The sequence below is a fragment of the Zosterops lateralis genome (assembly GCF_965231275.1).
Source record: "Zosterops lateralis genome assembly, chromosome: 21".
Classification (NCBI taxonomy): domain Eukaryota; kingdom Metazoa; phylum Chordata; class Aves; order Passeriformes; family Zosteropidae; genus Zosterops; species Zosterops lateralis.
The window spans coordinates 5990438-6005329 of NC_139781.1; the positions used below are offsets into that span (position 1 = coordinate 5990438).

At 45.2% G+C, this 14892-nt stretch overlaps 2 protein-coding genes across 3 annotated transcripts; one reads left to right on the forward strand and one right to left on the reverse strand.

Moving 5' to 3' along the window:
- Positions 1-511: 511 nt before the first annotated feature.
- On the forward strand, positions 512-8570 carry GCNA (germ cell nuclear acidic peptidase; the record flags this gene model as incomplete). Its single annotated transcript, XM_083876304.1, has 10 exons — positions 512-789; positions 1696-1742; positions 2301-2352; positions 2677-2750; positions 2903-3340; positions 3667-3838; positions 4222-4366; positions 5111-5249; positions 6550-6754; positions 7639-8570. The coding sequence occupies 10 exons, from the start codon at positions 512-514 to the stop codon at positions 7889-7891; spliced, it is 1803 nt and encodes a 600-aa protein (XP_083732430.1). The 3' UTR covers positions 7892-8570.
- Positions 8571-9391: 821 nt separating this feature from the next.
- Positions 9392-14846, reverse strand: BRCC3 (BRCA1/BRCA2-containing complex subunit 3). Of its 2 annotated transcripts, XR_014591483.1 has the most exons (9): positions 14720-14846; positions 14297-14417; positions 13623-13709; positions 12898-12986; positions 11987-12042; positions 11361-11492; positions 10980-11023; positions 10030-10274; positions 9392-9825 (listed from the first exon to the last, which is right to left on the reverse strand). XR_014591483.1 is itself a non-coding variant. In XM_083876305.1 (8 exons), the coding sequence occupies exons 1-8, from the start codon at positions 14822-14824 to the stop codon at positions 10123-10125; spliced, it is 786 nt and encodes a 261-aa protein (XP_083732431.1). In that variant the 5' UTR covers positions 14825-14846; the 3' UTR covers positions 9393-10122. The 2 variants fall into 2 exon arrangements, 1 of the variants encoding a protein (XP_083732431.1); XM_083876305.1 differs by having other exon boundaries at positions 9393-10274.
- Between the last annotated feature and the right edge of the window lie 46 nt (positions 14847-14892).

Below are 14892 nucleotides of genomic sequence, written 5' to 3' on the forward strand. Positions count from 1 at the left end.
CTCCCTGTGTTAATTTCTAAACTGCGTGGACTGAAAGGGCGTATGTGCTGGTGTAGTCTTTTTTTATAGGTTTTATAAACCACTTGAGCCTATATCAGCCTTTTAATGTTTGACCTCTGTTTTGGAGCTCTCTGTAATGTGTTGGTTAAGATAAGGACTTTACGTTTTTTTGTTTTGTTTTGTTTTTTAAGCTTCTCCAATAACTCAGCTAATTGGCTTCATGATGGCAGCTCCTATTCTGTTAAAAAAAACCAAATTTGATTTGAAAATAATCCTCCCCACAAGTGTTTGAAGTAAACACAAACTGGTGCCAAATACAGATCTTTCAGGAATGATTGTTAATTATGTATAGGGGTGCAGTCCTAGGTACTGTAGCAAAGACTTTAAAAAAAAAAAAATAAAGCTTTGGTTTGCCAGTTTGACTGATTTGACCGGTGTTTCACGTTTTGTGCTGCGGGTAGAAAGAAAACCTTACTCTGTGTAATTCTCCGAGTATCTATTTGGGGCAGAAATGGGTATTTTGGATTGGAACAAGCGGAATTTCCGCGGGGCGGGGAGTGGGTGTGGTTGGTGCCCGCCGTGTGCGCATGCGCGGTGCCCCGGAAGCGCGGGCCGTTCGAGCGCCATGGCGGGAGCGGCGGCGCGGGCGGGCCCCGGCCCGGCCCCGGGGCCTCAACAGCAACAGCACCGGGAACGGCGGGGCCGGGCGGCATCGGCCTCGGCCTCGGCCTCGGGCGGGGGGAGCCCCGCGAGAGGCGCCGCGGGGAGCCAGGGCTGGCGGGACGGCAGGTGAGGGGCCGCCGGGGGAAACAGCGTCTCAGCCCGTACTTTAATTATTTAATTAAAATATCTCCTGACGTATTTTAATTAAGTTATTGATATAGAGAGGCTTTAAATATATAGCTATTTGATTTATATATGTATATCTATACATACACTTATCTACATATCCATATGTACGTATATATTCGCATATATATATATGTGTGTGCACACATATATACATATATATGCCTATATATACACCTATCATGCCTGTGTATAGATAACATGTATTACATATTACATGTATTGATACGTTGCATGTATTACATATTGTATATACTGATTTATAATCCTAGATTACGCCCTCGTTCAGTTTATGGCAATTGGTATTAGCTTGTTTCAGAATTGCAGTCTTTAAGGTTTGAATGACATCTATTTAAAAAAAAGAAAAGCTGTCTTCCTGTTTTTTTTAAAGCAGCTGCATGATGTATTTTTGAAGTTATTAATGTTTGGTTCACGTTCTCAACAAACAAAATAAATAACTTGGTGAGGGTGTTGTGGGCTGACTCTACATTTGCATGGGCACGGCAGTCCAGGTGGTTGTGCCTCCATCCTGCCTCCTGAAATAGCTCTGTGACAGCTGCTGCCTTTGGCTAAATATTCATGGCAGCTCTATTAAAGTGCACTTCATGCAAAAGCAGCTTCTTACTCATCAGTGCATGGGTTGAGGTTTCAGGCTTACTATGACACACTTCTCTGACAGATCACAGACCATGTGTTAGACAAGAAAAGAGCTTTCTATAAAGAGTTAAAGTAGTTCAGCCTGTTTGGGACTTTCAGTGTATTTGGTTCTCAGCATTCATGGATGTTTCAGGCCAGTGGAGATGCAGATCCTGCTGTGACCTAAAGTTGTGCATTTCATTTTTGCAGCAGTGCCCTGTACTTCTCTTCCAGCAGTGATGATGAATTTGAAATGTGTAAGTAATGCCACGTTAATTTGTGTTGTGAAGGAGTATGAAAAGGACACATTCCTGTCTAATTATAGTGAAGCATTTTTACACATTACTCTCTTTCATTGCTTGTGCTGCAAAACAATTCTCTCCTTGCAGTGCAGTCTTGGTGTCTGTGCCACAGGGAGTGTTCTTGAATTGCCTCAAGTTTGACTCCTTTTGCCTTTCATTATATTTTTCTTATTGTCTCAGTTTTGTCTGTTCCCTGTCACTCACTTGCTTCCTTCGTAGTCTCCAGGGACTAGAAAGCTGCTGCCAGCTTTGAGGAATTGAGATTTGGAATGATACTAAATAAATAGTATGATTTATTAATAAATATAGTATAATTAATTAATAATATAAACAAAATAATAGTAATAATAATAGTATCGTTAATAATAGTATCATTATATTTATTAATAGTAAATATAATTGTGTTTGTTTTTAGAAAATACTTTAGACTAAATTTTTACAAGTTGCAAACTTTTAAAAACGCTTAACAAGAGACACAGAACCTGGCTCTTAACTGATCTTCTTTTGTTTCAGTTTTAGCTAGACTGAAAACTCCCAAATCTGTTTCCAAAAAGGCAGATGTAAGGTGGGTGCTGTCATTAATGACATTTCTGTGTTCATATTTTAGTTTTCTAATTTAGTTTTCTAATATTTACTAATCAGAATACGGGAAAACAATCTAAAGGCCAGTCTAGGAGAGAGTGCAGACAGAACTGTTACATTTTCAGTCACGTTCAGGGCAAATGAATCATATCATATCATGGGATATTTGGAGGTGCCCATGCTCTTGCCATTCTTATTCATGGATACAGTTGGTGACATTTGCTGCAAGCAGCTGATAATGTTATATTGGGTGGCTTTTATTCCACACAGTTTGCCTTTTTTTTTTTTTTTTTTTTTTTTTTTACAGTTTGAAAGACTTCATTGATGACTCAGATGATTTCTTCTTGGACTTGAAAGTGAAAAAGAGTACCACGAAGAGTGGTAAGCAATCATCCATAACAAAAAAAAATTAAAAGATACTTTACTGTTCTTTGTGTTTTCCTATCTTTCAAGGGATTTATTCTGTGTTAAGACAAAGGCAGGTCTCCTAAATGCAACTGCCAAAACTTTAAGCTCTTTCTTTTGAATTGCAGCAAAGAAAGATCCTCACATCCAAAAAAAGCTGACAACTCCTGGAAAGAGAAACACTTGCTGCCAAGAATTGCAGTATCCAGACACTGCAAGTGACACTGAAGATTCTGTCTTTGCAGAAAGCCCGTGGCATAACCACCAAAAAGAGGGAGTGAAAGACTTAGAAGAGAGTCAGGAGTGCATTAACCTTTCCCCTCCACAAAATCAGAAAGAGCCAGCTTTCAAAGGCAGTCCAGATTTACTTGTTAGAAAGAAAGAAAGAAGCTGTGAAAATACAGAAAACAAATTGCCAGCTGTGGCACTAGGACACGGTACAGGGGTGGAATCAGACAGCTCAGATGACAGTTTTGAATCTTTAATGGAGCGGATCAAGAAGCGAAGTCTACCTCGAAAACCCGTCTTGAGCACGAGTAAAACTGTCTTTCAGCCAAGCACAGCAGGTGAGCAGTCCTGAGCTAACCTGCACTGGTAATTGCCTGGTTCTTCCCATTTGTGTGGCATCAGCCTCTGAGGTGCAGCCCAGCACCTTGCAAAGGATTTTGGTGCAATCAGAAATGACTCCTCTGAGCATTCAGAAAAGTCATCTTGTGCTATCAAGATGTAAGTTTTTCACTATTGCTTGTTTTTGTCATTGTAGGCACTTTCTAGTTTTTAAAATTATTCTGAAAGCGAATCTGGTGGATCCTTCTGGTAGTTTCTAATGATTCTGTAATTATTTTTTTTAAATATATGCTGTGTAATGCTATGACTCTTGTTGTTGAACTAGAAAACATCAAGCCAACCTGCAAAGATGCACAACCTGTGAAAGGAGAGGGAGTCAAGACACTAAAGCCAAGATCTATTTCACTTCAAGAAACACCTTCCATGATAACAACTCCTGCGAGAATTCCTGGGAATGAATCAGTCAGTTGCTCACAGTCAGCAAAGACAGAGAAAAGGTGAGTGTTTCTCCATTGTTCCTGTGTTCCAGGACAATTACACATGGACAGAGGTGATAAGCATTTTGCATAGGATAATGTGATTCCTCTGCTGCCTAGAAACCTCTACTAATTCAGCATTTGTTAATGCTTATAGTAGCTGGAAACCAGAGTTTTCAGTCTCCAGTATGGCAGGGAGAATATAAACTGATCTCTGCCCAGGGGAATTGATGACAAATAAACGTGACAAATGTCAAATCTTCTTTGCAAATGTTATTTCTCTTGCTATTCCTTGCCTTGTACAACCCTGAGATGTTTATTTGCTTTCAAGTGGCCATTATTTTTCCCTGTATTTTTCCATATCTCTGTACTTGAGCAAAACTGCTTAATAGCTTTTCTTGCAGGGTCAGGTCATGCTCAGTGCCTGGTTGTTTCTTGCAAGATCTTTCAAATCCATCTTCCCACTACGTGAAGTACTTCAAGAAGAATAAAGAGGAGCTGGCCCAGAAGCTCTACAAGCTGTTTAATAGTACCATCTTTGAGCAGAAGGTTGGTTTCAAAACAAGAACTGCCATTCTAAAATGCTGGTTAATATGTTGCTCCTCACTTTTTGATGTGATTTCTCTTTATCCTCCTCAGATTGTAGAAGTTGAGCTTTATAGCAATGGGTTATGTTTGAGTTAATCCAAGCAATTTCTTTAAAAGAGGTTTGTCACCACTAAGATGCAGCAGTTGTCAGCTTGGCTTTGCTTTCCCAGCTGTAATGGAAATGCTGCTGAAAAAAATCTTTGTTTCTTCCTATTGGATGTTCATGTCTGCCTTTCTGGAACAGATTTAAAAGGTGATCCTTCAAATAACAGTTTAGGGTGAACATTCCCTCAGTAATTCCAATGGGATTTCCCCCAGGAAGGAAAGTGTTTTTTATGCAGGTGAGAAAATAGTGTTGAGCTGACAGGCTGAGGTCACAATTTCACATGAAACTGAACAGACTCACTACTGCTGAAGCAGAATATTTTACTGCCCAGTGCTTCAGCCCTGTACTTGGAGGCAGAACAGAAAAACCTGAGGACTTCTGTCTCACCCTGCATTGTGAAACTCCCATTGTTGGTTACACGAAAACTGATGGTGGGAATAAGACACCGTGGAGGGGAGTTGACATCTTAAGTGTTAAGGGCACCAACAGAGAGAGATCCTATACTGGCTTTGCAGTAAATATAAGGGGGAAGCCAGAGGGCCAGAAGGTTAGAGAAAAGGTAGGAGAGGGCAGATGACATGCAGTGTTTTGTTTTTCAGTTGCCAGAGGACATGGTAATAACCTGGAATAAGAAAATGAGAAAAACGGCAGGATACTGTGTAACAGGACAGAGGGAAGGCCCTGCAGGGAAGCGTTACGCTCGCATTGAACTCTCTGAGAAAGTCTGTGACTCTGCAGGTAGGTCAGAGAAAGGGTGTGTTGATTCTTCTTTGAAATAAAAACATAAATCTCATCCTTAAGAGATTTGGAACTGGAGCCTGCTTTGAAATTTTATATTATCTTTTATAAATAAATAAATACATGTATGGATTTATCCACATTCCACAGCCCTTCTAGGAGGCTGAGAAGATGTACAAAATGCAGTCACACTAACTGCAGTGTTGCTTATATTTCTTAATGATCTGAAGAACCACTGGCATGGTGTTACTCTAATTCTGTGTTACAATGGCAGTCTAAAATCTGACTTCTTCCATCACAGCAAGACACCTTGTTGGTAGTACTTCAAGTTGGAATAAGGACAGGTCAGTGCCAAATTAAGTTCTGTTATGTGGTACTGTGACTGTTGCTTCTCCTTCATCCCCTCCCAATATGGGAAAACGAATCACAAAATGGTTTGGATTGAAAGGGATCTTAAAACCCATCCTGTACCAACTTCCTGCCATGGGCAGGGACACCTTCCACTAGAACAGGTTTCTCCAAGCCCTGCCCAACCTGGCCTTAAACACTTGCAGGGATGGGGCAGCCTCACCAACCAAACAACAAAAACCCAGATTAGGTGTCTGGGGCAGTAACTAGGATGCAGAACTAGGGCTGATCACAAAACTGGAAATGCACTAAATAAAACCTTGTTTTGGAGCATTTTATCTATCAAGACATTGATAGTTCTAACCTTCAAAATAATACTTGCATCTTCATACAGAATGAGTGTCAGAGGCCTAAGGCAGTGACCAAAGGTGAGCTTGTTATTCCCCACACCTGAGTGATCTTTTTTTACTTTCTCTCCATGAAACTTTCTGGGGTTTGGCCCAGATTATCAGACCCCTTTGAGTTTCCTTGAGACTCAGCTCTTCAGCAACTTGAATGGAGAGAGACAACTTCGATCCAGTTGTCCGAAAAGTACTTTTAATAATACAAAAATAAATAATAAGGCATCTACTGTATTGGACCCAACCAGACAAAGCAATACAAGGGCAAAAGGCATGAGGGCAAAGGCAGAGTCTAGAGGCAGACAGGAGCATTTATGCACTTTGCTGTGGGAGGGGAGTTAAGGTGGGGTCTGAGGGAAGGGTCTAATGGTAAACAGCGATTAAGGATATTAAAACTTTTGCACCAAAAATCACCCTCTGATAACAGAGAACTGAGAACTTTCTGGTTACAATTCTCATAGAGAGCATGTCAATCAGCTTTCTGCTTATGGCACTAAGAATGGGGTTTCCCAAGGCATTTTTTCAGGATTCTCTTTTTTCTACATCTCCAGATCGCCTTCGGGACACGCTGATCCACGAGGTTTGCCACGCGGCCACCTGGCTCATCAACGGTGTCCGGGACGGCCACGGGCGCTTCTGGAGGTTCTATGCCAACAAATCAGCTGTGATTCATCCAGAACTGCCCGTGGTGACACGGTGCCACAGCTATGAGATTAATTACAAATACACCTACGAGTGTGTGCGGTGCAAAGCTACGTGAGTAATGTTTTTGTCTTGCATGTGATTGTGTATTAACTTTCTAACTTTTTCAGCCTCCTGTGTCTAGAAATCAGGGTTCTCGGAAAATGTAAAGCAGTTTGGATATTCTGAGAGCCCAGAGAACCACAGTATGTGATTCCAGTTTTGTTTTCAGGTAGTTTCAGTTCTAGTTCAGAGGGGACAGGCAGAAATGTCATCTGAGGACCATTGGTGATGAGGGAAGGTCTTTGGGAATCAGTAAGAGATATGTACCTAAGCTTTGAAAGAGCAAATCCCCATAAAAACTGGGTGCAGAATATTTGACAGTGATTAGATACTAGATAAAACTAACAGAGGAAGCTTCCAGCTTAATGTCCTGATGACTTTAAATTATAACTGCAACCTCAGATAGGAACAGCATTGTGAGAAGAAGGATTGACACTAGGACACAACCTATAATAATGACACCATTTATGGCTTTTTTTACCTCAGGATTGTATGTGTGACTCCCAGAAGTAGTGGAAGGAAACACCTTACATACCCCTGAAGAGTTTATTAGGACTATGCAATGCAGTAGTTGCTGAGATGCAACAGAGCATTGAGAAGATTTTTTTGTGATATCTTTGAGGAGAAACTTCAAGGGGCAGTTGATACATGGGTTGTGGAGGTATTTGGAAATATTGCAACACCTCATACTCCTAGGCTGAGAGTGTAAGAGACAGAGGAATGAACCAAGCTGAAAAAGCAGTGGAAAAAGTTCCAGGGTAGAGAAGTCTAACACAAATTTGATTGTACCACTGTGTGATGTACTGTTTCCTGTTGTAAAACACTGCCTTAGAAACCTGACCTGAGCAGCAGAGAAAGGGTCCTGTGGAATCCAAGTCCTTGTTCTTGCCTTGCAGGATCGGGCGGCACTCGCGGTCGCTGGACACGGCGCGGTTCGTGTGCGCCTTCTGCGGGGGGCAGCTGGCCCTGAGGCAGCCCCCGGGCAAGGGGGGCACCCCTGCCAGGACACAGCTCACTCCCTTTGCCAAGTATGTGAAGGAAAACTACGGACTGGCTAAGAGAGAGCAGCAGGGGCTGAGCCACGCTGAGGTCATGAGGAAACTCAGCGCTGATTTCGCTTTGAAAACCAAGCTGGACGATTCCTTTTAATGTCTCAATACAATATACCTCCTTTCTTGGTGCCACTTAAATTTTGTACAGAGAGTAGTAAAAGTTCTGAGCAGCACTTACACATAGCATGTCTGCAGTGACTCCAGTAAGGGATTTACTGTTTCATCTGGGCAGCTGATACGCTGTAGACTCTGTGTGTGCATCTGGCTGGGATTGCCATAGGCAAGAAAGTCCAGGCCCACCAAGCCCAAATCCTCTGACTCTGAATGACTCCAAGGCAGGAAAAGGGGCAGTTCTGAATGAATTATACCTGAGCTGGGCTTCAGCATGGGTTCAGATATTCTCCCATGTAGTGTTTTCTGAGAGATCCTTGGCTGTTTTTATTAAAATTAAGTGGTAGGTAGATGGTGCCTTAGATCTTTTAACAGAATCTGTGAATTTCTCCAAAGCCCTTTAGCCCTCAGTAGCAGCAATGGGGCTCTTGGATACATGTGAATGTGACATACCTCTACCATTGAGATTTCATAGAAACTAAAATAGATGCAGAAGGTCAGGTTGGGGAAAGCAGATTCAAACACTTTCCCCCACAGAATGAGAAGGTCTTGTCAATGGCTTAAGTCTTTTGTGTAAAATGAAATTGAATATATGTTAGAGTGTTTGTGTCTTCTGTAAGCAAATTGCTCAGGGGCTTTATAAGCTTGATAATCAATAAATGTAATTTTGATAATCAATAAATGCCATTTTGATATGAACTCTTGCAATGAACCAGACTGCATTGTTTCAATTTAATCATGGCTGTGTAGGAATACAGAATCCTGGTACCAGCCCAGCTACCCTGGCTGTGGATCAGCAGAGTCACGACCATACTTTAGTCACTGGGATTACAATCCAAGGATCCCCATTCCAGGAGGCCCCAGGGCTGCTGGCTCGTCTCCCAGGAGCCCTCACCAAGCCTGGGGGCACTGAGGCACCACCCTCCCTTCCCCAGCAACGTGAAGGCAAGGAGCATTGGAACTGGAAACCCACAGCAAAAACAACAGCACAAAACCACTGACTTCAAAAACTGATTAATTACTGTTCACAGCACTTCTAAGGAAAAAGAAAACAGTAGTGAGCAATGCACTTCAAGGAAGTTCCACTCTTAGGGGGTTTGCCAGTAGAAATGTAGAAAGATTGAAAAATCAAGTCTGAGAAAGGAATGGGGTTATGGGGCTTCCACATCTGACAGCACTTTACAGCTGCTCATCCATACTGGCTGCCACTGGCAGGGAGTGCCTCTTCCTCAGCTCTGTCACTGGAATTGTCCCATCCTTTGCTCACATGAGACAGATTTACAAGACAGAACACAGATGAGGATGTACAGGATGGAGGATACTGTGAAATGTAACAGCAAGAACATTTAAAGGGATTCATTCAACAACAGCTATTTTGTTCCAGTCTTAAGAAATTTCTGCAGATAAATTAAGCGTGGAAGAATGTCAGACTTGTGTATCTATGCGTTCTCTGCCCAGCATCTTTAACCTCTGGGAAGGAACCACAGTCCTCTCATTGAGCCAGCAGAAATAGTTCATTTTCTAGAGAACCTCAGTGCTGGGCACACACCAGCATTACACAGAGTAAGAGAATATACAGACTGACCAAAAAATGCAGGCCCTGGCACTTTGTAGCATTCATTTCATTTCCACTCCCAACAGCTCCAGCTTTGGAATTCTTTATTTGGTTTGACATATGCTGAACAAAGATCCTATGTCAAAGATCTTCCAGGTCTGCTCCCAAGCTTCCCTCCCACCTCTTACCTGCCTGGGTGAATGACCAGTGATCCAGAACATTACTAGAGATAAAAGACCATGGTCAACTGAAGCTACTAAGCGAAGGCAGAAGTTAGCAGCATCAGATATGACAGCAGGGACACACTTTTCCCCTCTAACCCTCCTGTTCCAGGCTCCTGGAATACATGTAAAGCAGTAGGATTTCTGTCAAAATACAGAGGAAGAAACAACAGGTTCCCTTAGGTGTGTGCTCTCCAGAACAGGAGTCCTCAGGTGCTGCCCAGCCCCACCACTGAGGCAGCAGTGCAGCAACTGCAGCCACAGCACTGCTTTGCACCAACTGGGGCAGGTGAAGTCCTGATCCTGGAGCTGTGCACTTTGCTGCAAGAGAAGAGGCACAGCCAGTACCTGCACTGAGGCTATGCAGGGCCACCCTTCAGCCTGGAGTAGTTTTTGAAGACTTTTTCATGTCACTTTTCCTGAAGGGTCTGCATTTCCTCCTCACTCTAAAGCAGCAAGTTCCTCCAGCAGCTGCTCTTTCTCCTGCTGCAGCTCCTGCACACGCTGTTTGTTCTGCTCCAGTCTGTCCTCCAGCCACTGCAGCAGAGGCCCACTGATGGCAGACATTTGGCTGCAGAGGTTCTTGGTGAACACTGCAAAGAGCAACAGCACATCATGCCAAAGCAACACACAAAAAGACTCAGAGTGCTACAACACCCCCAGAGCCCACAGACAGCCAAGGAAACCTTCCAGCATCCGTGGCAACCACACATCTGCACAGGAAGGTCAGAAACAGCAGCTTGTAACAGGGAAACACCATTTCAGTGTGACCCAGGCAGGGATGACAGAGCTATGATGAAAATCTGCACACAGCTAATCACTGATGTTAATTAATTTCTAAATTTAGAAGCATTGCAGAATGCCTCATTTCCTAAATGTGTGAGAATGGACAATGGGGCAATAAACTTGGAACAGAAGTGGAATTAGGATTCAGCCCATCACAGTGGCAAAAGGAAAGATGTCACACCCCTGTGACCTGTAAAATGCCAGGAGATGGAAGTGTCCATATAAGTTTACCACTCCACAAATCCCAAATCCCCTTTTCCTGTTCCAGCAGAAAAAAATAACCTAAACAAACCAAGCCCCAAAACCCCAAACAATCCTAAAGTCTTTTGTAACTTTAACCAATTATACAAACCCTAAAGGATACAACATTCATGAACCCCGGGATTAGGGTGTTTTACGGCCTTTGAAGTTTTTGAGTTCCTAGTTACAATTCTGTTTCTATGTAACAAGAGTCCACATTTTGATTGTGAGAGCAGCACCCTGGATTGTCACATGCAAGAAGGAATCCTTACCTGAGCCATTATGGATCTTGGTTACAGAGTCAAGATGTGTGAGGCTGAGGGGAGGAAAAGAAAGCAGGTTAGAGACAAGACAGCAGGGAACTGTGTATTAAAATCAGGCTGTAAAACCCAAATCACTGACCAGACCACAGGTACACCTAAACCTCTTCACCTGCTGAAGCCCTGCACGTTCACAAGGACAACAACCTGTGATCACAAAATCCCAAAATTCTGCTGCTAACCCCAGACCTCAATAAGTTCTAGAGGCACAGGAGCTGCTAATACTTCTTAATTTCTACAGCTTTGCTAAGGCTTTGGCAGTCTGAGTACAGCAGCAGCAGAACACATCAGCAACAACAGCCCTGGAGAGGGGCAGAGCCCCAGGGCTGTTACCTGTGAATTCTCCTGTAGGCATCCTGCTCTTCTTGGCAGAGGATCTTGGGCAGCTCCACAGCTGATTCCAGACACACTTTCCCAATGGTTTCATGGGGAACAACATGAATGGGAATTTCAATCCTTTCATATCTAGAAGGGTATGAAATACAATTAAAAGCAGCCAACAAAAAAATGACTTTTACAACTTTACAACAGTCTGTCCAAGGCCTGGCAGTGCTGCACATCCACTTTTGGGAACACATGCCTGAGCTGACAGGCAAAGGGAAGCATTTTATATCCACATACTTGTCTTGAGTTTTAATTGTAAGGTGCCAACATGAGGGCTCGACTTCTAGAACTGGAAGCAAAAAGGTGGCATTGCTACACAATGAATTGCAGCACAAATCCCCACCCTGACCTCAGCAAATCTCAGGAGAATAAATTATCAAAGCTAAATGAACCACTCCTAATCTTTAGATTCTCTTCCAGCAGTCTGCACAAGCAGAAGTCAGGAGACCCTGTGCAGGCATCTCTGTACATTTGCTCCTCACAACAGGCTAAGAAGCCACTTATTAGTGACACCCCAGAGAAAGGAGAGACAAGACAAAATAAAACTGGACATTATATTCTTCCGCTGTACTCACTCTGAGCTCTTCTGGGCCTGAATAGACTGGAAACAGGTATAGAGAATTCTGCCTGTCTAAAAGAGACAGCAGAAAGTCAGATTCCAAAGGCAAAAAACATCCAAAGCCACACATTCCTTTAGGAAGCTTTCAATTGAATTCCAGATGTTTTGCTGTAATTTGCCTGCTGGAGGTGCTCAAGGCATACATTGATAAACCCTTTAATGATGAAAAAACTCTTTAGGCAGCAGCTGCCTGGACAGCCTGGACCTGTCAGCTGATCTCACACACAGCCACAGCTCCTGGAGAGGCTGGCACAGGGGCAGAGCTGTGTGTGCTGGGCTGGACACCTCAGGGAAGGTGTTGTAATTCTCAAGGGGAATGGTTTCTCCCTTCTGACCCCCTGGAGTTCCTTACCACTTAGAGTGACCCTTCCTTCCTTCTCTGACCCCATTGGCTGTGGTCCAGCTGTCTCTTCCCTGACCAGGAGGCTATAAATTGTCTCCCTTTCCTTTGTTCTACCTCTTTCCCCTCTGGAATTCCGAAGAATAAACGCTTGGGACAAAGGTCCTGGGGAAAGGGACTCTTCTGAGATCTTTACCTTGTCCTTGGTATAATTCTCTCCAAATCCTCCTAATAACTGAGCTGGCTAAAGCCCCTGGGAGGAGGGCAGGAGAGTGAATTATACAGGAAGGCTCCTGGCCCGTTTCAGAGCACACTCTGCAGCTGCTGCAGCCCCCCTGAGGCAGCACAGAGCAATCACCACTTGTTCCCCTGCCCTTGGGGTCACAATCCAAACCATTCCCACTGTGCTTTCCACATGCTCCCAGCACAGCTCTGCCCTCCCTGCAGGCTGCACCAAAGGACTTCAGCTCTGCCCTGATCTTTCTCATGAGCACTGGAGGGTTTGTTGCCATTTTTAAGTCGCCTACCTTGGTGTTCTTGTCCTCAATGAAGCAGGAAAAGATCAGACCCACAAACCCTTGGTCCATCATCTGATACATGGCCTGTGTGCGGACATCTGCAGGGACAGGAGGGAGAGTGAGAGCTGCCCTGCAGGGCTGGGAAATGATCTCCCACCTTCCCAAGGCTGAGCTGGAATTTGGTAACAAATGTCACAATCTTTATGTTTACATCCTCATGCTGGGTGACTTAAGTTTAAACAAAGAAAAAAAAAGATCCAATTTAAAATGTAATTAAGTAGCAAATCTTAGAAACAGAAGATGACCTCACAAAATGAGCTCAGGAAATTCTCTCACAGACAGCCAGTCTGCTGCCCGAGGTCACCATAAAGTCCAGCACATATAAGGTACTCACTGACTTCTTTTATGAAAGTTTTCAGCTATGCATTAACACTCTCAGATGTCAGAGGCCTAGGATCCCCACAGCTTTTTTTGCTATTCCCCACACCCACGGTGTGTTTTTTGTATCAGTAAGAACAGCAGAACCAGCAGGAGCTGGTCTGTGACTCCTGGGCCATGTCCGAGTCCTGGGGGAGCACCCACAGCAATGGGAGGAGCCCCTGCAGCCCACCCAGACAATCTGCTGCCATCAGGGAAATGTTCCAGGCTCAGAACTGTGGGAATGTGCAGCTCTGGAGCCCCAGTGACTGAGCCCCAGGGTGAGGAGGGGGAGTTTTCCCCAGGGCTGCTCTTACCGACGTGTGAGGGCCACACGGTGATGTGGGGGTGGGAGTGGTACCAGCCCACCACCCTCATGGGACGTCCTGTCATCTCAGCCAACCTGTGTGTGGGTCAAGGAGCTTTTGGGACCAACAGACAGAGGGAGAACAGCAGAGTTTTAACAAGGTTTCCTATGAGTCAGCAGAATTCCAGATCCCTTTGGAGGAGTGATAACAAACAGTGCAGGGAGCTGATGGGAGCCTCTTCCCCAGCACCATCAGGAGTCCCTGCTGCAGAAGCAAACTGGATTTTGTTTGCAGGCGGCAACAAACAACTTTTCAGCAGCTGCCCAAGGGAGCATCCTGAGTGTGTGCAGAGAACAGGCTCCTCAGTGCAGCACCTGCACTTTGCTGACCTTCCATCCTCCACTCAGCCTCCCTGCTGAGCTGCCACCCCCCCTCTACAAACACTCTGCAGGTTTTACCTGTGACCAAAGACAAAACAACGATAAAAAATTTCTAACAAATTCCCACTGCAAGCGCTGGAACCAACAAAGACTCCAGGGAAAGGCAGTGCCAGCACAGCCCTCCCAGATGAGCAGCTGCAGGAGGGAGCAGCTGACGGTTCCAAGCTTACTACAGGCTCAAAACAGCCCCTGAAGAGAGCTCTGAGGTAAAGCACTTCACTGGCGAGCCTCTGCTGAAGGATATCTCTGCTTCAGTGGAGGCAGCTGAAAGCTGCTCTGGTGAGATCTCCACTCGGTCCTTCCTCTTGTCCGAGCGGCGCAGGATTATCACAGAGTGGATGTGGACGATTCGGCTGGTGTCAACCTAACGACACAGAGGGGAAATCACTCATTCCTCTGCTACAGACACAACAAGGCGCGGGGCGCGGCCGGCTGCTCTGAGCATCGCAAGGCACTGCCGTGTACCGGGATGGGAACCTTTCCTGACTCTGAGCTTCGATTCTCCCACCCCCTGGCGGCTGCCAGGGCCGCGGACGAGAGGGGAGCCGGAGTCGCTCCCTGCGCGACCCCCGCGCCCCGCCGCCCCACGGCCCCGCGCAGGCCACGACCCGCACAGGCAGCGCTGCCGCCCGCCCCTCCCCGGGGCCGCCCCTCCGCGGGCGGTACCTCTCCGATGCAGAGCCCCATGACCTCCTCCTTCTCGGTGCTCAGCGCGTGGTTCAGGCACACCAGGAACGCATCCGCCTCCAGGTGCACCGCCTGCACCGCCATCTTGCCTTCCCCGGCCCGCCTGCCCCTCGCCCCGCCCCCTCGGCGGATGGACCAATGACAGCGGCGCT

Coding starts and splice junctions, on each gene's coding strand:
- BRCC3 (XM_083876305.1), bottom strand. CDS start 14,824: ATGGCGGTGCAGGCGGTGCACCTGGAGGCGGATGCGTTCCTGGTGTGC. Junction 12,987..13,622: donor CGTGTGGCCCTCACACGTCG/GTAAGAGCAGCC, acceptor CTGTCCCTGCAG/ATGTCCGCACACAGGCCATG. Junction 11,024..11,360: donor GCCTACAGGAGAATTCACAG/GTAACAGCCCTG, acceptor TCCTCCCCTCAG/CCTCACACATCTTGACTCTG.